The following is a 24,683-nucleotide window of genomic DNA, read 5'->3' on the forward strand; positions in this document are numbered from 1 at the left end:
CTGAGCCCGCGTGGTGACCCGGGACCTGACCCCAGGGAAATTCGCGGGCTCTCATACACTAATCTGTATGAGAGGTTGCGGAGTGTAGACCAAGAGATAGATATCATCTATCATCTATAGGTATCATCTATACGTTCACTTGATATCATCTCGTAGACTGGTTGGTCATACAAAGGGTACGAGTTAAGTCTAGTAGCCTGCACTAGCTACCTTTGGATAGACTGTGAGGATAGCTTCTAGTATCCGTTGGTGAATTAGTTACAAAGTTCCAGGTATCTCATGCCATTTGGTGTCAGTCATTGAGAACTGGACTTTCGCTGACATTGTGTTCAATAATGCGTCATATATCTTTTTTTTCACGTCGTTTACACGTAGTGAGGGAGTGCCACCATGTACGTGGAGTGGCACCCGATGGTCACTCCGCAGGAGTGCCACACCCTTCTAATTAAAGACTTGTTTGTCGAGCGTGATATGTGCCTTTACCTGTGGGAACGAGGTAATTGCCTCTCACCTGGTGTTGAGGGGAGGGGGAGGGGAGACTGTTGCAGTCAGGGACGTAGGGGGGAGCTGGTGCAAGGGGGGGTGAAGGGGGAGTAGTGAAGGGGAACAGAAGGACACGGGTGACAAAGGGGGAAGGGGAGGGACTCAGTGAGACACTGCCCGTGTGGGTGTAGACGAGTGATATGAACCTGACAACACTGTGGTAGGCCTACTGATCCATGCAAAGCTGGAACACTGCAGTTTTATCCCAAGTTTGTACGGTCACACAACTTGCCACTGTCTTACCCCAAGCTCAAGCTTGGGGTAAGACAGCTCATAACCCTGGAAACACAAAACGAAACTGTCTCTATTTTCCGCTTGTTACAACTTGTAATAAACTTGTTACGTCTTGGCTTAACGTGTTTATGACGTATTAGAACGTTGTTACAACTTGCTATATTGGTTGTTATAACTGGTTAGGTGTTAAAACTTGTTCGAAGGTTATACCAACGTCGTAGTTTCGGTGTGTGTTTGGCGGGAACAAAAGGCCACTGTCATCTTTCAAGTGTGTAAGCTCATACATATTGTCAGCGTGACCTCGCAAGCTTGAGAGATGGCACGATAGCCCCTCCTCAGCCTCGACCTGATATAGACCAAGGCCTCCGGTAAGGACCTGGTCTTCCCTTGAATTTATAATTGGCTCCGGCTTAGTAGCGGCCACTGATAGCTGATGAATGAGGGGGAGGGGGTGGAAGAGGGGGGGGGAGGGATGAGGTGCAGGGGGGGGAGGGATGAGGAGCATGGGGGGGGGTGCTGCGAAGGGGAGTGAAAATGGTGATAGGGAGGGGGAGTGGAGCGGGAGAGACGTAGGACAAAGGAGGAATGTGAAGGGTGTAGTCGTTGTTGGACTTTATTGTGAATTATTACTATTATTATTGAAATAAGTCCACCAGGGCTGTGAGATGGACGCGAACCTCCGACCAAGGTACTGCCAGTCGCGTACTCTACCACTAGACCATCACTAACTCGTGAAAAAGTCATGCAAGCGGATTTCTACTGAAATCACAGGTAGTCTGGAGGCTCCTACTGAAGCACGTCCAAGTTTTGACGTATGACCCACAAGCACTCAGGTGGAAGGGGAGTGTCGTAGGTTCATCCCCACCGCACAGCCCTGGGGGATTTACTCATTGATACTGTATATATGTTCCACATTAATGGGATTTCTGTATTTATTATTATTATTATTATTATTATTATTATTATTATTATTATTATTATTATTATTATTATTATTTAATAGTAGTAGCAGTAGTAGTTGTTTTTCTACCACAGACGAGACTAGCCATTTACAATGGTAACCAACATATTATACACCTTCTTGTCCTCCATGGACAGGATTAGAGGTCTGTTATACATAGTATAGCAATATATAACACTGATATAACTCAATGTTTTATTGAACCATCCACCACAGAAGGTGATTGTAGTGCTTTTAAAATGCTAATCAAACCTACATATTTACATGGATTTACGTCTGTCCTACATAAACAGTGTTCAAGGTATGTTCTTTTATACATAATACGATTGATGTGGTGTTGTAGATACTGAGCGAAATTGAAATAGAAAGAAGTTTATTGAGGTAAAATACACACCAAGGGATGAGGTAGCTCAAGCTATTCTCACCCCGTTCAGTACATCGTGTTAATACATACATAGACACACATCACAAGCAATAAACGTATTACCAAACATTCTGAGAGATGGTTACCTTGAGGTTACCTTGAGGTGCTTCCGGGGCTTAGCGTCCCCGCGGCCCGGTCGTCGACCAGGCCTCTGTCATATATACATTTATATAGATAAACATATACATTTCCTGATACTGAGCGAAGCAAGACTAACTAACCTCCCTCTCCCACAGGTGTTGGAGCAAGAGAAACACAGTTTGAGACGAAAGTTGACTTCTACAGAGAGCGAATATGAAGTCAGAATACAGGAACTCACCATCGACTTGCAGAGTGTCAAGTAAGTCTCCGTGTTGGGGTCATGAGTACTTTGATGGGGTCATGAGAGCTCATGAGTACTTTGTTGGGGTCATGAATACTTTGATGGGGTCATGAGTACTTTGATGGGGTCATGAGTACTTTGATGGGGTCATGAGTACTTTGATGGGGTCATGAGTACTTTGATGGGGTCATGAATACTTTGATGGGGTCATGAATACTTTGATGGGGTCATGAGAGCTCACGAGTACGTTGATGGGGTTATGTGAAGGGATAAAATAAATATTAAAGACAAGGAGCTGTTGAAAAACTCAAGAAATATTCTCATTTTTAGCGAAATTGTGGCTGATATATAAAGTAATTTGTTAAGCGAAATGTGATTGAGTCAGCCTTGATTAACTAATGTGCCTGTAGCCTTAACGTTAGCCTTGGTATGTACAAATTAGATTCACATCTAAGCTCCAGTATAGCGCGCCAATATACATAGTAAGATTAGTACCCACCGTCATGGGATGTTTAATTTCTGTTTTTTTTTACCTTAGTCTACTATCCAATTAACCCGTTTTCTGTGGAACCATATCCGACTGTTGGTAATTTTGGGATAAAAATTGCCAACCTTTCGTTGTTATGCTCTATATTTCATCCACAATTCAGCTATAAAAGATCATATTTGTTTAGTTTTCCAATAGCTCTCTTATCTTATCTATATTAAATATCTTTAATATTTATTTTATCCCTTTTTTCTTTAAGAGATAAAGTTTTATCCTCGCTTTGTCTGGTAGTCAGGTGACCTGGGGCCAGATTCTCGAAGCAGTTACGCAAGCACTTACGGACCTGTGCTTATTTTCTTAATCTTTGGCGGCTTTGTTTACAATTATTAAACAGTTAATAAGCTCCGAAGCACCAGGAGGCGGTTTATAACAATAACAACAGTTGAATGGGAAGTTTTCATGCTTGTAAATTGTTAAATAAATGTAACCAAAGCCGTCAAAGATTGAGGAAAGATGTACACGTTTGTAAGTGCTTGCGTAACTGCTTCGTGAATCTGGCCCGTTTCCTCTTGGGGGGGGGGGGGGTTGCTACCTGTGTGAGGTAGATGACCTCACAACCTCTCCCTCCCTCCCTCTCTCATATTCTATTTCCCTCTGAGGAAGGACTGTACCGAAGGCCGAAAACCCGCTCAGTAATGTTGTTGCTTTAGATTTAGCTACTCAGAACGAAGTGTCCATGTAGCACGGACTATGGTGAGCCCGTAATTGAGTTCGGTTATTCGCGATAACCTTGTAACTGTGACGCTCAGTAATCTCTTTTGTTTTGTTTTAATGTGGTTCATGATGGGGTGCCTCACTCTCACCCCCCATCTCATCTACCTCCCCCCCCCTCCACCCCTTGCTTGGCTCTCCCAGCCTCTAACCACTTGGGCTGGACGGTAGAGCGACGGTCTCGCTTCATGCAGGTCGTCGTTCAATCCCCCGACCGTCCAAGTGGTTGGGCACCATTCCTTCCCCTCCGTCCCATCCCAAATCCATATCCTGACCCCTTCCCAGTGCTAAATAGTCGTAATGGCTTGGCGCTTTTCCTTGATAACTCCCTCCCTCCCTCCCAGCCTTACGGGAGACATCTCCCGTCACGCAGGGTGCAGTCGCACCTCCACAGATCTCCAGTATCATCTACTGATACTGGTAATGGCTCAAAAGGGCCACCACTGACGGGCTATTCATGCCCGTGCCACCTTTTGGGTGGCTTCATCTTAGTCTTAGTCTTAGTCTTAACACATTCATACGGGAGACATTTTCCGTCACGCAGGGTGCAGTCACACCTCCACAGAACTCCAGTATCAGCTCTTGATACTGGTAATGGCTCAAAAGGGCCACCACTAACGGGCTATTCAAGCCCGTGCCACCTCTTGGGTGGCTTAATCTTTATCAATCAATCACTCCCAGCCTCTCACTGCCTCATGTCTCCCTCAGGGGTGAGCTGCATGAGGAGAGGGACAGCATCAAACAGACGGAGAGGGATAAGAGTCAACTCATTGACCAACTCACCGAGCAGAACCAACGACTCACCACTCAACTCAAAGAGGTGAGTCTCACATATAAGTGTTTCCTCATTTGAGGGGTTGAGGGGTACTCAATCTGCTGCTCAAGGGCTAGGTCTAGAAGAAGTTACTCAACTTGTTAACTTGAAATCCATCACGCTGTACTCCACGCTACGCTACGCAGGCTAGCAAGAGAGAGAAACATGAATGAATGAATAAAGGAGGCCTGGTCGAGGACCGGGCCGCGGGGACGCTGAGCCCCGAAATCATCGCAAGATAACTGCAAGGAAGATGCGCTTTACGTGCACTAAGAGGTAATTCGGTCAACAAGGCTCAAGGTGCTTCAACACATTCCCGCGAAACATAAACAAGAATTACCAATAGACCTTTGTGGTCATAAGTTATCTCCATAAACACATACTAAGGATACCTGGTCATCTAAGTCCCTGCTCATCACAGGCTATCTTGTGGTTATCTTGAGATGATTTCGGGGCTTTCGTGTCCCCGCGGCCCGGTCCTCGACCAGGCCTCCACCCCCAGGAAGCAGCCCGTGACAGCTGACTAACTCCCAGCTACCTATTTACTGCTAGATAACAGGGGCATAGGGTGAAAGAAACTTGGCCCATTTGTTTCTGCCTCGTGCGGGAATCGAACCCGCGCCGCAGAATTACGAGTCCTGCGCGCTATCCACCAGGCTACGAGGCCCTTAAGGGAGCTAAGGGAGCTTGACGAAGGCTTCCCCCCGCGCAGGGGGAAGCCTTCGTCAGGCTACGAGTTACAAGCACCCAACAGTCTGGTTGATAAGACTGTCAGCCCCTAAGACACCAGAGGGAGTTACCAAACTGATTCTTCGACGGGTCAGCCCCAGGAAGTTATTTTAACTAAAACTTCAGAGTCAAGTTGTTAGAACTTGTCAGTCAAGTTACTGAAACTTTAAATTCAAATAACTGGAAGTTGAGAGTCGACTAACAAGAACTTAAGTCAACTAACTGGAACTTGAGAGTCAAGTTACAAGGAAGGTAATCTTTTGTTTGAGTGTTAAGTGGAGGCGAAGTATTGCTATATATATATATATATATATATATATATATATATATATATATATATATATATATATATATATATATATGAGGAAATCATTTTGGGGCATTAAGGTGACTTGAACCAGCGTTCTGGTGATTCCCAGACACCTGCCTTGACCCACTCACCCACGATAGGACAAAAGCCAACCAACCTGGAACTCTACAGAATTCACTGGGGGGTTCTGGAGGCTCGAACCAGTGCCCCAGAATTATTTTCTCATTGATATATCACCTCATTTTGATTTCTGATTTGATTGTCAAGTGAAATTCATGCCACATTTTGTTTCATGCTTTATAATATTCCTTCTACTCAGGAATTTCATCTATTTTAGTGGTTTGCAATTATTGAAGTAAAGTGTATAATCTTTACTGTTAGTTTTACATTTAGCTGTGTAAGTAATGCAACTTTTAATTTAATTGGTTTAGTGATAATATGTTTTAAGTATACGACATCTAGTATTAAGTTTTCTATATATTGATTTGATTGGCTACTTTTGATATCTACCTCCCATTTTCTATGATAAATTACCAAATAGATATTTGAAAGTTAAATAATTTCATGTAAGTTATGTTGGTACCTAAAGTTTAAGAAAATAACTAATTTTAAGTTAATATGCAAATCGACTGATATGACCCATATCGTGAGCAGCACTAATACTTGGTATTCGTATAACCTATAATATACAGATGTTTAGCATGTGTGTTCATGGGTAAAGTGGCCACATGTGAGGGTAGTAACATGTGTCTCTCCTCCGGCAGTCGTCCAAGCATGAGCAGCAGTTGGAACTACAGCTGCAGCACCTGCGGGACCAGTTTAATGTGCGCAAGTCCAACATGACGGAGCAGGTGTCGACGCTGGAGGTGCTCCGGGAGGAGGTGGGTATTGTTGGGCACGCTATATGGCATTACATACAGCGTATGTATGGTGGGTATGGCACGCCATACTGTATGGTATGCCGCTGTATGGCGGCAAAATCACGCTAGCGCCTACCCATGGTGTCCTCCAGGCTATTAGCGTTGATCACGGTAAGCAGTAGTAATGGGACTTTGTAGATAAGCTGCGGGTGTAAGAGGCACTCATCGGCAGCCTGCCTATCATCTGACACAATCGTCCTTTGAACTTTAAGGATTCATGCCCGTGCCACCTCTTGGATGGCTTAATCTTCATCAATCGTCAATCAAGTTGTAACCTATCTACACCGATGGAAAGGTTGTGAAGAGTTCTCCTTCAAGTTCAAGTATGTTTATTGAGACAAGAAAAAATACATCTCAAAGGAATACAGAAGCTTAGGCTATTTCTACCCCCCCCCCCTTCCCTAGAGAGTTGTCTTGTATTTTCTGCAGGCAGCTTGACATTTATATGGCTAGGCTATCTACGGGCTCACCATAGCCCATGTTACTTGGAACTTTTTGTTCCAGGTAGCGAATCTTTAACAACAACAAGGCTAGGCTAGTATATTGTGCGCGTTAACAAATCAAAAGTGAGGATCATCATTATGATACAAGTTTTTATCTCGAAGGAACACTCTTCAGTCCTCCTGGATGGTATGTGTTATACTTCATAAGCAGCTTAGGGACAACTATAACGAATTAAGTATATTTCTGATACACAGAAATGGAGGCACTGTATCTGATGCCTCCATTATTATGTGAAAATTATGTGATCTTTTTACTAATTTTAAATTGACTTATAACCACCGTATTGGGAAGCCACTTCGGTAACGCTAGTCTTGGTGCCTTCTTATGATAATTACTCACGTACTTCGGTACTTCAAGACTGATTAGAATGTCGAACAAAAAGTTCAGGTTTGATTAAGAGTAAGCCATCTGCTGTCATTCATTCTCAATTCCAAACACCCCTAATTAACCATTTGGACTCCAATTGGTTTTATGGAACTGCATTCTGAATTCCACACTTAGGTCCGCAGTTTGCCTGTATGCTGTAATAGTTCGACGCGTGCTGTAAATCTGTCTACCTGCAAATGACTGTTTATAACTGTTAATGTCATAAAGTACAAAACCGTATACTTTCATGAGAAAAATTGCACAACCGCTTTTAGTCATTTTTTTTCCTGTGCTCACTTGTGTAAAAAATAATAATAAAAACCACTTTCCGTGTTCCAAAGTGCACAACTCAAAACTTTGTAGAGTGTACTTCTTGTACACTCGTGTGAAGAACACTGTGTTGATCCTACAGTGTCTTCCCCTCTCTACTTAATGTGTTGCAAAGTGTGGCCCACAACTTGCATTATTTGTGTTTACCAAATAATGGTAAACTGTAGAAATATATAGAAATAAAAACCAATAGAAATAGAACTAACTAGAGAAATAAAAAAACAACTATAGAAATAAATAAAAAGGTGCTAGAAGATTACGGGGTGGGGAGGGGGGTTGTGGATTGTGGGTAATGAAAGGGGGGGGGGGGTTAAGAGGCTGAGAGAAAGGGGGCGAGAAGGTTCTTGTCGAAATTGCCTTGTTGCGTTGACAAAGGTAATAAGGTAGGTAGCGTTACGTCTTATAGTACATAGCTTACTTACTACACTTACATCAACATTGATATAGTTTTTTTTACAAAGTTTACGGTTAAAATTGTATAGTAGGCTACAGCATGATTATTGTAAGACATTCTGTAGGAACCCTAAGATCTTTATATTTCAGCAGACAACTGGCATTTATGAGAAATTTGTAATTTGGATATTTCGTCAATTTATATGCAATGGCCTCCAGTGTGGTCTTAAAACTGAGCACAGATGCGCTATGTAAATGTATCCCAGGCGGCAAGTGTCGAGGCATCACCTGTCATAAAAATCAATTAGTAACTTACTCGTAAATGGTTGTACATTTATAATTAGTGTATAAAATCCATGTATAAAATTAATAATGTATAAGTTTATATAAGAAAAGTAAATAATAATAACCTAGTGATCATTGTACTTATACATTATTATATATAATAAAAAACAGCCATGTCTATATGGCCTAAGAAATGAAAAAGAGTGTATAGAGTGGTCATTGTTACAGCACCAACGACATTAGTGATGAACAAATAGTGTAGTGTAGTGTGTACATTACTGATACAGTAATAAAACAGGAAGCCTATAATAAACTTTATTTAAAGATCTCTACCTTGTATAGTGAGACATAACACATCCTTAATCTTTATATGATCTGGAATCAAGTCTACTTAATTTAAAACTTAACAATTAAAGTTTTTTAGGCAAAAAAGAAGTAAATAAGACAAACAATAAAATATTGCTTGCAATTTTGAGTGGTCAATATTAGCAAAAAAAAATTCAAATTACTAAGACAATACAAATAATTTAATTTGAGACCAACATACCATGATTATTGTAAGACATTCTGTAGGAACGCCTAAGATCTTTATATTTCAGCAGACAACTGGCATTTAGGAGAAATTTGTAATTTGCATATTTCCTAAATTTAAATGCAATGGCCTTCAGTGTGGTCTTAAAAGTGAGCACGGATCCGCTATCACAATAACATGAATTTATAGGAATGCACGAAACTTGAGTTAGAAAGAACATATATAAGTTAGAAGGAATATTTTGTATAAAACTATAAAGGAATGGCACGAAAAAGGCAAACAGTCTGTAAGCTGTGAATTCTATCCCTGTAGCCCTCGTAATACTTGTCACTGTCCTCCACTCTTTGTTTCGCAAGTAAAAATGTTTAATTATAATTTAAAAAAAAGAATACTTTAGTCACCTAGCTATATGCAGAAGTTTAGGAAATAATATATACGTCGTTTCTCGGTGTATATACGCTAAGAGATTCCGGTAGTCGTGTAGTATATTCAGGGATACCTTGAGGTTACCTTGAGGTGCTTCCGGGGCTTAGCGTCCCCGCGGCCCGGTCGTCGACCAGGCCTCCTGGTTGCCGGACTGATCAACCAGGCTGTTGGACGCGGCTGCTCGCAGCCTGACGTATGAGTCACAGCCTGGTTGATCAGGTATCCTTTGGAGGTGCTTATCCAGTTCTCTCTTGAACACTGTGAGGGGTCGGCCAGTTATGCCTCTTATGTGTAGTGGAAGCGTGTTGAACAGTCTCGGGCCTCTGATGTTGATAGAGTTCTCTCTCAAACGTAGATAGAGTTCTCTCTCAAAAGTATGGGATGAGTATATACTTCGTCTAATAACACCACCTTTAAATCCTCCAGAGTTAGATAGGCCTTAAGCCCAACACCAGACCAGACCAATATTTAGTGATTGTGATGACCTATCTGTATATATTTTTGGTTATTATTCACGCGTTTGGTTACTACAGATCAACATGCTGACGGAGCAGAAAATGGACTTGGAGCGCAGGATAGACAGCCTGATGGATGAGCGGGAAGGTCTCAGCTCCAACCTGGACGCCACTTCTGACAGGCTGGTGATGCTGGAGAAGCAGTCAAGAGAGCAAGAGGCAATGGTGAGTATTCTGTCTGGACTGGCAGAAAGACGGTCAAAGAGTGACCCCGAGGATCCAGCAACAACTCGTCCTTCTAACAGAACGTCGCATTTTGACGCATACTGTACTTAAGGCGCAGGACTCGCAATTCTGTAGCGCGGGTTCGATTCCCGCACGAGGCAGAAACAATGGGCAGAGTTTCTTTCACCCTATGCCCCTGTTACCTAGCAGTAAATAGGTACCTGGGTGTTAGTCAGCTCTCACGGGCTGCTTCATGGGGGTGGAGGCCTCGTCGAGGACCGGGCCGCGGGGACACTAAAGCCCCGAAATCATCTCAAGATAACCTCAAGATAAGGCCAAAAATTGTCGTACTTAAAAATGGTAGCGTTGGAAAAAAAAGGTTTCTCAACGTCAAGAAACTGTCGTACTAAAGTGCCCTTATCCTAACCTACCAGCGGCCCCAAAACAGAAAACGGGACAGTATGTCGATTTTGCGAGCCGCTACCAATTTTTAGTACGGCGATTTTTAGCCTGGTTGATACCTGGTTGATGGGGTTCTGGGAGTTGTTCTTCTCTCCACGCCCGGCCCGAGGCCAGGCTTGACTTGTAGATAGAGTATACGTCAAAACGCGTGCCTTGGAGTGCCTTGGATAGAGTATACGTCAAAACGCGTGCCTTGGATAGAGTATACGTCAAAACGCATGCCTTGGAGTGCCTTGGATAGAGTATACGTCAAAACGCGTGCCTTGGAGTGCCTTGGATAGAGTATACGTCAAAACGCGTGCCTTGGAGTGCCTTGGATAGAGTATACGTCAAAACGCGTGCCTTGGAGTGCCTTGGATAGAGTATACGTCAAAACGCAACGTTCTATTAAGAGGACGGATTGTATAGTGATTTGGACGCTGGTTAGCGCTTACAAAATGTCTTCCAGACATTAAAAATGTAGAGATAAGCTAGTTTGTCCAATGCATAGACGTACATACAGTAGGTGGTAACGTTACCTGTCACTAAAACCCTTCATTCACGTAGCTTGGGCACCTTCATGCTGTAGAGACAGATTATGGAGTGGGGGATCGTGTTGATGAACAATGAGTGCTTAAAACTGATATATTTTCTTAGATTGCATTATACAAATTGGCTATTCCAAAACTGACTTGCCCGTTTTGTTTGTAAGATTAAATGGTCTTTATTTTTAAAAGATGAATGATAGCCTGGTATTAAATTGAAGTTACTGAACTATTATTTGTTAAATTGTTGAAATACATGCTATAAGTGATGCTTGTCTTTAATATCTATTAAATGTTATCTCGTTAAGCTTATGTATTTATGTAGCTCCCAGAGTATTGGGAAGGAAGAAGTGATGTTTGTCCTTGGCCTTACCTGGCAGTCTCTCCTACAGCTGCGGAACAGAGATAGAGATCTGGATGACTTACGGCACACCAACCTCTCGCTGACGGACCGTCTGGAGGCCTACAGCAGGAACTCCTCCTCCCCCTCCATGGGTCACACCTCCCTCCAAAACGAGATAGACATGAGCGACCATGAAGGTGAGTGGCAACTCATAGTTATCTTGAGGTTATCTTGAGATGATTTCGGAGCTTTAGTGTCACAATTTTTAGTACGGTGATTTTTAGCCTGCTTGATACCTGGTTGATACCTGGTTGATACCTGGTTGATACCTGGTTGATACCTGGTTGATACCTGGTTGATGGGGTTTATGGGAGTTCTTCTTCTCCCCAAGCCCGTTAACCGCTGATAAAGATCCTACATTTTAAGGTTTAGTCAATAATCCAGGAACTGTGTCCTATATGCATTAAAATTCACGCTGTCTTATGAGGCTCGTCTCATTGACTGTTAAGTGTCCTATTGTTGTAGTGATAGTGATGCAAGAGTTAACGTGTGCTTCTCTCTCCCTCAGTCTCTCGACCGCACTCTCATCCCAGTATACCAGAGAATCTCCTCGATCTGGATGAGGACGACATTATCGAGTGCGACGACCCAGTCCTCTACCCGTCTACTGACTCAGAGTCACTCAAGATGGTGAGCACCGCCGTCCACTTCGAACTTTTGTAGCTGTCTGCCTCCTTAAACGCCCGTTTCCCCCCCCCCCCTCACTAATGATCGTTCACAGCTCATTCCACCCTTCTTCAGTGGCCCTACCAGACATGTCCTTCCACCTTTCTTTACTGAGTGCTATAATGTGTTCTGTAGCTGTTATTTACGATGCTAACATCCAAGTTATGTCTTGCCTAACACCTCTATCCACCGACGTCTTTGGTGAACCAGGTTTTATTCACAAACTAATGACGTGTGTCCAGAGTCACCATATTTCTTCCTAGCATTTGGCTCTTTCATTTTACCCACCCTTTCAGTTTTTTTTTCAAGACAACTAACAATAGCTCTTGAATCTCAAATCGTGATAAATTGTCCTAACTTTTAGGCCATGGGCGTCTCATAAAGCATTGTGTGTGACTGTGTGAGAGACTTTTCTCACCTGTGCAAATACTATAATGTGCCTTATATGGCTCTCAAGTGTTAGCTTATTTCGGAACCTTTAAGGCGCGAGGACACTGCTTGGAGCCACGGCCTGCTACAATGATTTTCATACAGATATGTCACGCTATTGTGAATTCCTAGTGAATGTGTGTTTAATTATTGCTTTTCCTGAATCTCAAATTGCTCAAGCTCAATTTTTTACACATTTGTGTCTAAATGTGATTTGTAGTGTGGTGTTTTTTTTATTTTATTTTAGTTTAGATAGACCAGAGAGCAATTATCTTGAGTGCATGTGTGGCATTTTTGTTGTCATTGTCTAATTTCAATTCTTTGTTTCTTTTCAAGGGCACAACTTCTGTAAGTGACACCACCCCACTACCAGCCTGCTGTATTAGGCTGTAATGTAGCTGGCACCAAGCAGCACTGTAGTAGCCTAGCTTCACCTCAGATACACTTTTTAGTTCAGTAGTTTTGTAGTGCTAACAAAAATGAATTGATAGTCGTGCATTCACTCGGCTTCCATGTTTATTGAATTCAAGGCTTTATGCCTATACTTTATGCCCTGAATTAACATGTTAGTTGCTGAAAGTCACTTTATGCCTCGATGCTTGTGAAGCTTTCATTTTTCTCAGGTATTACCTTCAAAGTTTTGCTAGATTTCTGTATGAAGATGCACCGTCAGTTTTGTTACATAGAAATACATGTACTTTTATGTAGCTATGAATCCTAATCCTATAGTAGATTTAATTGTTCACACATTTAGTAATACTGTACCGTAGATGCTAACTGATCATGGTTTAGGCTGCATCACTACGTCACCCCGATGGATTAGTTCATTAGTGACTACTGTCCACTCATCTACTGTAAGATCTCTGACTAAATGTTTAGGCTGTAGTAGAGTAGCATGTCTGTGTGAGCTTCCTAGTTGTATCAACAAGAATACTTTCATAGGTCGGCATATTTGTATTTGCCATGAATTCATAGCTGTGCGGTGAACACGACGAGCATCGGTAAGTTTCTTAGAAATTAAGATATCTTTTGACATCATGTTTGTGTAGCTAGAGAGGCCTTCTCTTAGTCCTTAATCATGTTTTAGTGTGTTGGCAAAAATGTCCTCATTTGGGGAGACTCGAGTCTGGACGACTGTGGAGTTATGAATTAATGATGTCTTAAGATGTTGCTTGTTATTGAAATCGGGGCGTAGTGGCAGTATCATTAGGAAAGTTGATTATCTTAATATATAATAGTTAGGGGTATAACATAGAGATATAGAACTTCTATACTTTAGAAGTTTAGAACCGAAACCTCACAGTTCATTAAGTTTTGGTTTAATATTTCAGTATTCACAAGTAATTGGGAGGTTTTAGGAAAGCTAGTGTGTTCAAGTCAGAACTTAGTTCTTGATCACGATGTGTTCAGAGTTCTTAACTCTGAACACGTGTGTTCAGAGCATTGTTCAGAAAGATCCTAGTAGATAGGCCGGTAATTTTTTTATACGTGCTTAGAAGTTTCATTAGAAATAGCGTTTCTTTGAGAATTAAATGTGAAATGAAAGTAGACGATAGTAGTCAATGGAAGGAGACTTGTGAGCTGCGTGGGAGAGAGAGGTACTCATTTAGTTGTGCTTGCGGGGGTTGAGCTTTGGCTCTTTGGTCCCGCCTCTCGACTGTCAATCAACTGGTATATAAATATAAGGTGTATAAGAGGTATGTAAGAGTGAGTGTAAATGCTGGTCTCTGTACCCTCAATAGTATTTAATAGAGTGAACACCGTGAGTGAGTTCGCAGCTCATTGTACAATGTAAATTGGCTACACAGTATTTAATTAGCGCCTTTGGCGTCGGGAAACAATGTAATGTACTTAGTAGTGCAGAGATAACATACTAAGTAGGTTAGGTAAGGTCGGTGTTTTCTATGAATCTTTTCAAGGGAAACTATTATGTTAAGTATGTCACCTATGCACATATTTAATAAGTCAATATTGACTTATTAAATTTGCGAGAACGGGTTGGCAGAGAACATGCCCCAGTAATTCTGTTGAACACAAATAACCTAACACGCACATGTGATTATAAAGGAAAGTGAAGACATTTGGGCTCATCCAAGACCCCTTATCAAGTTATTTCAAGTGTGAAGGGTTAGGTTAGTTGATGAGAGTTATTTACGGGTAGTAAAACTGTTGAGGTCAGATGTAAACTATAATTGGGGGAGTCTTTGACCTACTTGCATGGTTTTGTGTATTAACTTGCAGGAGGGAGTTGTATGGTGGTTGTGGTAGGTTGTGAAGTGGCTATAACCGTAATCTTTGGTTGTGGTAGGTAGTGAAGTGGCTATAACCTTGACCTTTGGTTGTGATAGGTAGTGAAGTGGCTATAACCTTAACCTTTGGTTGTGGTAGGCAGTGAAGTGGCTATAACCTTGACCTTTGGTTGTGGTAGGCAGTGAAGTGGCTATAACCTTAACCTTTGGTTGTGGTAGGCAGTGAAGTGGCTATAACCTTAACCTTTGGTTGTGGTAGGTAGTGAAGTGGCTATAACCTTGACCTTTGGTTGTGGTAGGCAGTGAAGTGGCTATAACCTTAACCTTTGGTTGTGGTAGGTAGTGAAGTGGCTATAACCTTAACCTTTGGTTGTGGTAGGCAGTGAAGTGGCTATAACCTTAACCTTTGGTTGTGGTAGGTAGTGAAGTGGCTATAACCTTGACCTTTGGTTGTGGTAGGCAGTGAAGTGGCTATAACCTTGACCTTTGGTTGTGGTAGGCAGTGAAGTGGCTATAACCTTAACCTTTGGTTGTGGTAGGCAGTGAAGTGGCTATAACCTTAACCTTTGGTTGTGGTAGGTAGTGAAGTGGCTATAACCTTGACCTTTGGTTGTGGTAGGCAGTGAAGTGGCTATAACCTTAACCTTTGGTTGTGGTAGGTAGTGAAGTGGCTATAACCTTAACCTTTGGTTGTGGTAGGCAGTGAAGTGGCTATAACCTTAACCTTTGGTTGTGGTAGGTAGTGAAGTGGCTATAACCTTGACCTTTGGTTATGGTAGGCAGTGAAATGGCTATAACCTTGACCTTTGGTGGTTTACAGCTGCGGCAGGAGGTTGTGGACGTGATCGGTCAGGTTCGAGTGATGATCGACCAGCTAAGACACAGACGGAGGAACTCCCTCACCTCTCTCTCCACCAACTCCTCCGATGAACTCTCGCCGGATAAACTGAAGGTAAGGTCATCGCTGCCCACCCTCACCCAAACTCTTACTCTTGTCCAGCCGTTTAAATGATGACATTTATGGTCATCTCAATCGGGGATGCAAGGAGAGTATTAAAGAACATACACTGAACAAAAGCATTTTGGCCAAAATATTGCTAATGTATAATTTTCATTGTCCAAGAAAATTTGTTTTTAAGTAATTGTTAGTTTGCACTGGGTCGATATATTTGAGCGTGTGCAGTCATAAAGACTGCACAGGCGACCCAGCTTCATATCCATATGAGAAACAAGTAGCAATTTAAGTGGTAAACATTTTCTCTAAAGTGATTCCCGTTGTCGTACCTTGTCAAATGCTCAATCAGTCCTCAGGAAGGAGATCCGCTCAAGAGAATGGATCTCTCTCTTAGGAGTCGTTTATCATGTTATAATAAACATGTATCGTGACCCAGCCTTCTGCTGCCCCCCTCAGAGCGGCGTGCTGGGCGGGGTGGTGCGCGAGCTACGGGGCCTGGTCAGAGACCTCCTGCGGCGGGAGGCCCAGGGCGAGTGTGCCTCCTGTGGCCGCAGCGAGGACAGACTGCAGCTGGAGCAGGAGGTCCACAGGGCGCTGGAAGCCGTCGACAAGCTCAACATCGAACTTGCTGACGTGAAGGATAAACTCAAGGGCAAGGTGAGGTGCTCAAGCAAACATTTTCCAATGATAGAGGCTCAGATTTGTTGTACTTGAAGGTATAACTCGTTGGTATAAATATTTTTGTTATTCATTACACTATATTCATTGGTTGTTTCAGTTGTTTATTTACATAAATAATCTCACTTTGTTTTACTTATTTTCATAAATTGTGTGAAACTTGCTGTCTACACTTCTTACATGATAAATACACTAAGAACATAACAATGACCTTGGCGTATTCGCTAAACGTACACTGAAATCAAAATCTTAGGCAAATCATTTGTATAACCTGTTCGCGTGCCCAAATGTTGCTCATTCACGAACACAATGGTTGTGTTGCAGACGGAGGAGGCCGCCGACCTGGGCCACCAGCTGACACTCGGCGAGGCTCAGCTCAAGGCCGTGGCTGAACAGCGGGACAACCTCAAGCATGACCTTAGCAACACCCACCTGGCAAAGGACGAGCTCATCAAGAAGGTGAGGCAGAGTGAAGGGTAGAGTAGGCATGAGGGAAGCAGATGAAGGGATAGGGAGAGAAGAATAGAGGAAGAGGTGAAAGGGAATAACAAGCGTTGAATGGAAAGGCTGTGGAATGGAAGAAGAATACGAAATAGGAAGGAAACTCGTAGGAGTAAAAATTTGTATAAAGAATTGGTTTAAAAGAAGAGGACAGGCAGTGAAATAATGTAAGCGGTTGGTAGAATAAGCGAGAGGAGCTTTGGGAGAACAGTGTAGGAGGGAGGTGTAGAGGGAAGGGAAGATAGAGCGTGGTAAGAGGATGTAAAGAGACGATAAGTGAGAGTGCATTGTGTAGGGAGGAGAGCAGACAGCAGCAGACAATCCCCTGTGAGCACAGCCAATAACAAACCTCCGCCCCGCAGGCCTGGGACATGCGGGACAACGCAGTGGCCCGCAAGAACGCCTGCGAGATTGAGTTGGCGAGAACCAGGATTGATGTGATGCAGATCAACTCTCAGCTCATGGAGGCCATCCAGCAGAAGGTGGAGCTCTCCCAGCAGCTGGAGCAGTGGCAGGTGATTGTGCTTCTCTTCAACCTGTATTGGTCTTCTTGTTCGTGTTCATGTATTTACCAATGTAATGGTGCTATCTTTTTTTATACAGGCACTTGTGCTAGTTACATTTTAATTTATTTATAATACAGTACATGTGTGTGTGTGCATAGATTGACATGTAACATTTGTATACAGGTGGACATGCAACAGCTGTTGGACGAGCAGATGAGGCGAAAACTAAGCAAGCTTGAGATGGGAGGAGGAGCGGCAGCTGCTGCCGCTGCTGCTGCCCGACGACAGGCTGCCAATGCCAGCGACTCTGACTCCTCGTGTAGTGGCAAGACCTCTCCCAGGAAGAACTCTCGCCTCTTTTCCATTCTCACTACCCTCAAGCGGTAACCTCAAGACGCCTTCCGGTTACCTTCGTTATCACCAACTTTGTCATCTCCAGCAACCTCATATTATCCCAACAGACTACTCTCATCTTCAACTGCAAAAAAAAAGTGTAAAAACACCTCAAATCATATCTAGTATAATATTTCGAGCAATGAAGTTTATGCTGATGTCCACAAGAGTACCGTCTTCATCTTCAGTAACCTCGCAGTCATCTGGTTGATACCTGGTTGATGGGGTTCTGGGGTTCTTCTACTCCCCAAGCCCGGCCCGAGGCCAGACATGACTTGTGAGAGTTTGGTCCACCAAACATCTGCAACCACTGGCAGCCTGCAGCTATAATGTAGAGTCTCCAGAGTATATGGATGCAGTGGCCAGCTGCACCACTCTTTCTCCAGTGGCCCACTGACAACACCCAAACCCACGTCAGGAACCATCACAACACTGGGCTCACTATCACAACCTCTCCCGTCCATGTAATATTAGAAGACCCACCTCAGACAGCTTGGACTATTGTGGGTTTCCCGGAAAGAACGCCTTGCTGTTGCCGTCATTCTTCTGGCCCACACTGGACCTTTTTCTCGCTGCCTGCAACTCTCCAGTATTTCCGTCTTAGTTGACATCAAGCCACATTTTCTATAACTTGAACTTGAAGCGTCTTTTATAGAAGTGATCAACTCTTAATACCTCCTTTAAAAAGGACAAATTACGTCTGATGAGAAGGGTCTAGATGCTCGCAGTGAGGCTGTTTTTTTCCTCCATTGTAACGAAAACTTAAAAGTTCTGGATGACGTGAGTTATTTCCAAACTTCTTTACTCTCCTTGCACTCTTTGCCACACTGACGTATGGCAGACAAGTCTGCCAAATCAAAACAAATCAAGGCGAATAAGAGCACGTGGGAAGGTTGTTGGAGATACTTAATATGTGTTACTGGGGGCTGCCAGTCCCATCCAACACATCCTTAATTTGTCCAGTACACTTTAAGAAACAGCTATCGATAAGTTCATTAGTATTTGGCCAGTTTGATTGGAGTGTTGAACATTGCTGCTGCTGCAATGAGTACTTCATAATCTATTTGTCTCGCAATAAACGAACGTTTTAACGATTGATTTCATGTGGTGGATGGGACCTGTCTCCTCCCGCCACCAGTGTTCGTGTGCGCTCCGCAGCCAAAACAACAGAAAATATGAACAAACTTGGCGTATTGCGTCAGAACGTATCGTCGACACACGCATTTACTATTAACTTGAGTTGGGTCCTAAGCTTTAATCCTAGTTTTGTCAGCTTTGATCATGTCTGGCCTTAAGTACAGTATAACGAAGCGTGTAGAGTTCGGATTAAGCTGGCATCAGTGGTAAGTGTTGTTGCTGACCATCCCAGGCTATAATGGTCGTGAATCTTGTGTGTGCTGGACGTGTCTTGGACTTGTTACAAGAGTCACACTGATACAAGTTGAACAAGCTGGGAAAATTAGTTTTTCTTAAAACATAGATGAAATATATATATATATATATATATATATATATATATATATATATATATATATATATATATATATATATATATTATATATATATATATATATATATATATATATATATATATATATATATATATATAATTTTAAAATATAATAAATTTATTTTATATTGATAGTTATTTTAGTTATAATACTTAGCTGTGATATATTGAGCTCTACTTGGCTTACATGAGATATGTACTACTGTTGCTGTCTGTGGACAAACTCACTAGTCTGTACACCACAACAACACAAAACTATAGTGTAGCTCTTCTGATTAAGATATTTTAATTTGGATTTGCCTTCGCTAACATTATCACAATATTCCAGATCTCTAGTGTGTTATATTTTCTCTTCTATAATCTTTTTTGAACTCCTCTTTGCTAAGTTACAAATTCGAAGTAGTTTATGCAGTGTTTATCCCAGTGCGAGGAATGTGGCTGCATGCACTATACTCTGTCTCGGTGATAGTGTCTCTTGCCAGTCCCCCTAAAACCTCCTGGGATAGTACGTGGACCTCGGAAAAAAAACGTTATCAAATTTTGACAAGAATTTATTAACCTCATCGTATATTGATTTCGTTTAGCCTGTTTATAGAGTCCATATGAGTTCCTAGGTTGCAAACGGACCAAAGTCACAGGCGCCTGTTGGTCTTCCTGCGTATATGGACGCGACTTAGGCTCATGCGCGGTTTCTTTGATAGTAAGTGTTTGCTTCTCTGTCATTATCGTCCACAATCCTATGGTTTCTTCCCTCGAAAACCTGAATATTCCTTATATACAATTTTCCTGCGATAGAAAGGCCAGTGTCTATCGACTCAGGAAGTAACAGGAAAGCTACCCTTTTGAACGTTTAATTCTTTTTAAATAATTATTTTTCTTGTTTACGATCCTGAGTTACAGAGTTAGCATAGAGTCGTCTTGGCGGCTACAATCCAGGTGTTGAGGGTGTTGATCAGTGGTTCTAATAGCCACGTACTTGAAACTCCTCCAAAAATATTGATCGCCTTTGGCTTGTGACGGAAGATGTCTCTGGCTAACTGGACTCGTGGATAACACAGGTTGTTATTTCCGCATTACACACGCCATCTGGGGCCTCTCCCTACCTGCCTCTTCTTCCCTCTCCAACTTCAAACTTGGCCACCTCATTGTCAATTGGTTTTGTTGTGACTTTGCATCATTTCTTGACGTATTAATATAAATCTGCTTTTATTGACTCGAGTCATACACACTAAATCCCTGGCACGCTTGATATAAATTATAATTTTTAAATTCGCTTAAAATTAAAAAAAACACATGTGTGTATATAAATATATGCGTACATACATTCAAGCATAATCCATACATCTACATATATACATAAAATATAAAAGCTGAGCACCTCAGACATTCCATGTGTTAATTCCATTGTTTGAATAGGTTTAAGTAATTCCCAGTAACTAAGGTGAAAATTATCCGGAATGTAATTCCTGTCTGGGTTTCTTTTCTCTCACTAACTAGATGTAAATAAAGCACTTGTATATACCAAGAGCCACACAGTAGGTGGGAGGAGGTGCGGGCGACACCCGCGGAAGCCGCTCTGGTCACCTCGGAGGATTTGATGGATTTGTTCATTTTCTTGAACGTATGTAATGGTTGCACGAATGGTCCCTCCTTTCACCCAATGCCGCTATTAATGAAGCGGTGAAATAGATGCCCGGGAGTTAGCTGGCTGTTGTGGGTTGCATCCTGGGGAGGGTCAGGAGTTGGTCTTATGGGACCTCGATAAGCCTACCATGCCCCCTGTTTCCGAGAAAGGGAATTATGTATATCAATATTGCAAGCCATAATTGCATGGCTTCAATAAGGCACAAAGATATAATAAGTTGTGACATTACAAGTGTAGGAAACTCGCACTGTCCTCCCGAGTGACCATTCCAAAGCAATGATATGAAAGCACTGTATATTTAATCACTAGCAATTCAGCATAAAGACAAACTAGTGTGGTTTCTAGCAGTGTCCCCTACATATCCTCTATTTTCTATACCGGGTTTTGTGCAGGGGGACTTGGACATTCTGACCATTATCTCTCTCACTTCTCGAAGGATAATTGGGCCTTATTTTACTTTTTTAAGCTATGATTTTCTCATTGCACTACGATGCATCATAACTTTTTACATGTTAGTCAAGTAAAAGATGTACGTTTTTGGGGAGATGAACAAAATGAATGCCTTAAATATATATTTATATGTATCCGTCCAGCAGTATCCTATTGTCTCAGTGAGATTATTGATAGCTGTTAACAGGTTCACATAAGGATTGCCTAGCATATCCCTAATGGTTCTTTAGCAGAATCTAGTTGTAATAGTTGTAAAGAGAACATGAGAAGCGAGGCATGTGTGTGTGTGTGTGTGTGCTAGGCTGCGGCCACCGTCTCAGGTGGAGAGAGAAGACCTCGTCTGGAAGCAGCAGCATCTAACCAGCACTTGCAACACAACTATTGAAGTAAAGCTAGAATGTTAAGGAGATGTTCAGTGTCCACTAGTGTGTTGGGACACTTGGGATGATGAAGCATCTGTATACTAGTGCAATAAACTCTAGCATAAACACCGTAGTCTTCTTCTTATACCCCTTAAACAATGTTTTACCAGAGGACCACTGTCTCTAGTGCCGTCGACGGGGTCAGGAAGCTGGCGGTTTGTCAATCGTCCTCTGTTTATGCATATTTATTAAATTGTTGATTTTTGCTATATTGGAGATGGATTAAGTATTTAATCTGTAAGGTGCAAGCTACTATGGCCAAGCAGCAGCCATCACACAATATGGGAATATGCTCCAGATATGCGCGTAGCATTGTCTTCCTGTGTTCCAAATTGGAATCAACTACTTACGAACATCTTCATTAAATAAAAATTAGAAATATATATAATGTTTACTGTGTCTTTTTCACTAGAATTTTATACAAAATGTATTTTTTATTTTTCTATATTCTTCCTAAAAATAGAAATATGAAATTTAATTGAATAAGTTCCATACATAAATATGTATTTATCACGTGTCAATAATAAATAAAGGAACATAGTTCACAGGGATTTATTACACAGGCATACTTGGTAGCAATACAAAATGCAGTTCTGGCTGCGGTTCGCAGTAAAAAAAAATGAAGTTGGAAAACGCTGCCCAAGTGTTACGTGGGGACTTGAAATGGCAATAGAGCAGTTTAACAAGCGGTTGAACCAAGCTCTCACAAGTCAAGCCCGGCCTGGGGAATAGACGAACTCACAGAACCCCCATCCAGCAGGTAATAACATTACGGCTCACTTCTTCTGCAGCCAAGGGAGAGTGAGCGTGTGGAAGGTGGGACTAGGAGCGTCACTGGTCAGTAGCGACCTCAACACTGACAGCGGAGGGTGGCCGGTGGACGCCCTCCACCTCTATCCCCTTACCAGCTAAGTAGAGAGAATTAGGGCTGCCAGAGTTACATATTATTGTCATTTTCACTGTTATCATCATGATGGTTGTACTATCGTAATGATAACACATGGGATTTAATTTGTACTATACATAACCAAGGAGTGCCGGACCAACCGGGCTGTGGTGGGTATGTGGGCCTGCGGGCCGCTCCAAGCAACATAAGGATTGCCTAGCATATCCCTAATGGTTCTTTAGCAGAATCTAGTTGTAATAGTTGTAAAGAGAACATGAGAAGCGAGGCATGTGTGTGTGTGTGTGTGTGTGTGTGTGTGTGTGTGTGTGTGTGTGTGTGTGTGTGTGTGTGTGTGTGTGTGTGTGTGTGTGTGTGTGTGTGCTAGGCTGCGGCCACCGTCTCAGGTGGAGAGAGAAGACCTCGTCTGGAAGCAGCAGCCAACCAGCACTTGCAACACAACTATTGAAGTAAAGCTAGAATGTTAAGGAGATGTTCAGTGTCCACTAGTGTGTTGGGACACTTGGGATGATGAAGCTGGACCAAACTCTCACAAGTCAGTAGTAGAAGAACTACTTCTAGGGGAGAAGTAGAACTCCCAGAACCCCATCAACCAGGTATAATACGACCCATCCTCCTGTTTAGATAGTAGTTTTTGTAACAATGTTTACGTAGTACAAAGATTGACGTACTAAGAAAATAGTAGAATTTTGTACTATTCACTATAATTTATAGTCCGAAAAAATGAAGCTAAAAAACAAACTTAAATATCCCAAAGCCTAGTGTAACACACACATGTACTATATTAGGCCTCAGATAGCGTGTGTTAGGCCTGGGAAGGTTAGGCTAGGCTAGTTTAGTGTATCTTTGCAACATAAATATAAAATCTTTTCCAGTTTGTCCAAATTCAATAGTACCGATTTCTACTTTCTAATAGCGCTGAACATCGGTACATGTACTATGGTCTTCATCGTTACTATAAGTACTACCACAACAGGAGGATGGACTGAAATAGGATAATTAAACAAACTTGATCACAAATAGTATTGTTTTGTTTAGGGTTGACATGTTAGTCAGCTGTCACAGGCTGCTTCCTGGTCGAGGACCGGGCCGCGGGGATACTAAAGCCCCGAAATCATCTCAAGATAACCTCAAGATAAGATACACTACAGCTAAGCACCGAAGGGTATTATTTTTGTTTGCTTGTAGAATAGGTTTTTATACTGTGATATAAATATACAGTTTTCCTTTTACGTTAGGTGATTGTGCCCCTCCTAGTAACTTTCTAGATCCCGACGGCAACTCACATACACACAATGTTCCCAGTTGTTGTTGTTGTTATAGATTCAGCTACTCGGAGCAAGTTCCAAGTAGCACGGGCTATGGTGAGCCCGTAGTGGACTTACCTGGCACAGGAGCGGGGCAAGTAGCACGGGCTATGGTGAGCCCGTAGTGGACTTACCTGGCACAGGAGCGCTGGTGTCGATGTTCCCAGGAAGCACCCGCTTTATAACTAACGGTGTATCGGCCTAAAGGTTCCTTCTCTGGTAATCCGTAATGGTTGTCTTGTTTACGGTTGCTGATGTTGGGTTGTTTGAAGGCCTTCCAACCAGGAGAGCTGGTCAGGGACCGGGTCACGGGTCATTAATCCTAGGAACCACCTCAGGTTCAAATTCAAGTACGTTTATTGAGACAATAAAATACATCTCAAAGGGATAGAGTAGCTTAGGCTATTTCTACCCCCCCCCCCCTCCCCCGCAGGTTATCCCGAGTTGGTTCCGATTGGGGGAAGGAGAGAACGTTTAAACCAGTCGTTGGTTATCTGAAGAATTTCTGCTTTAATCTCTTGAGGTTCACTACCGCCCACAGGATGGGTATGGGGTGCATAATAAATTAACTAAACTAAAACCTGTAAAACCTTCCCAGTGCTATATAGTCGTAATGGCTTGACGCTTTCCCCCTGATAGTTCCCTTCC

General features: G+C 42.4%; 1 protein-coding gene across 1 annotated transcript; it reads left to right on the forward strand.

Moving 5' to 3' along the window:
• The first annotated feature begins 390 nt into the window (after positions 1-390).
• LOC123775275 (bicaudal D-related protein homolog) lies at positions 391-19,317 on the forward strand. Its single transcript, XM_069311514.1, has 13 exons — positions 391-496; positions 2,032-2,039; positions 2,399-2,502; positions 4,451-4,562; positions 6,360-6,476; positions 9,885-10,031; positions 11,410-11,557; positions 11,929-12,050; positions 15,585-15,716; positions 16,176-16,376; positions 16,722-16,856; positions 17,261-17,413; positions 17,588-19,317. Exons 1-13 carry the CDS (start codon positions 391-393, stop codon positions 17,789-17,791), a joined length of 1,689 nt encoding a protein of 562 aa, XP_069167615.1. The 3' UTR covers positions 17,792-19,317.
• The last annotated feature ends 5,366 nt before the right edge of the window (positions 19,318-24,683 follow it).

This window comes from Procambarus clarkii, chromosome 70, assembly GCF_040958095.1.
Source record: "Procambarus clarkii isolate CNS0578487 chromosome 70, FALCON_Pclarkii_2.0, whole genome shotgun sequence".
Classification (NCBI taxonomy): Eukaryota; Metazoa; Arthropoda; class Malacostraca; order Decapoda; family Cambaridae; genus Procambarus; species Procambarus clarkii.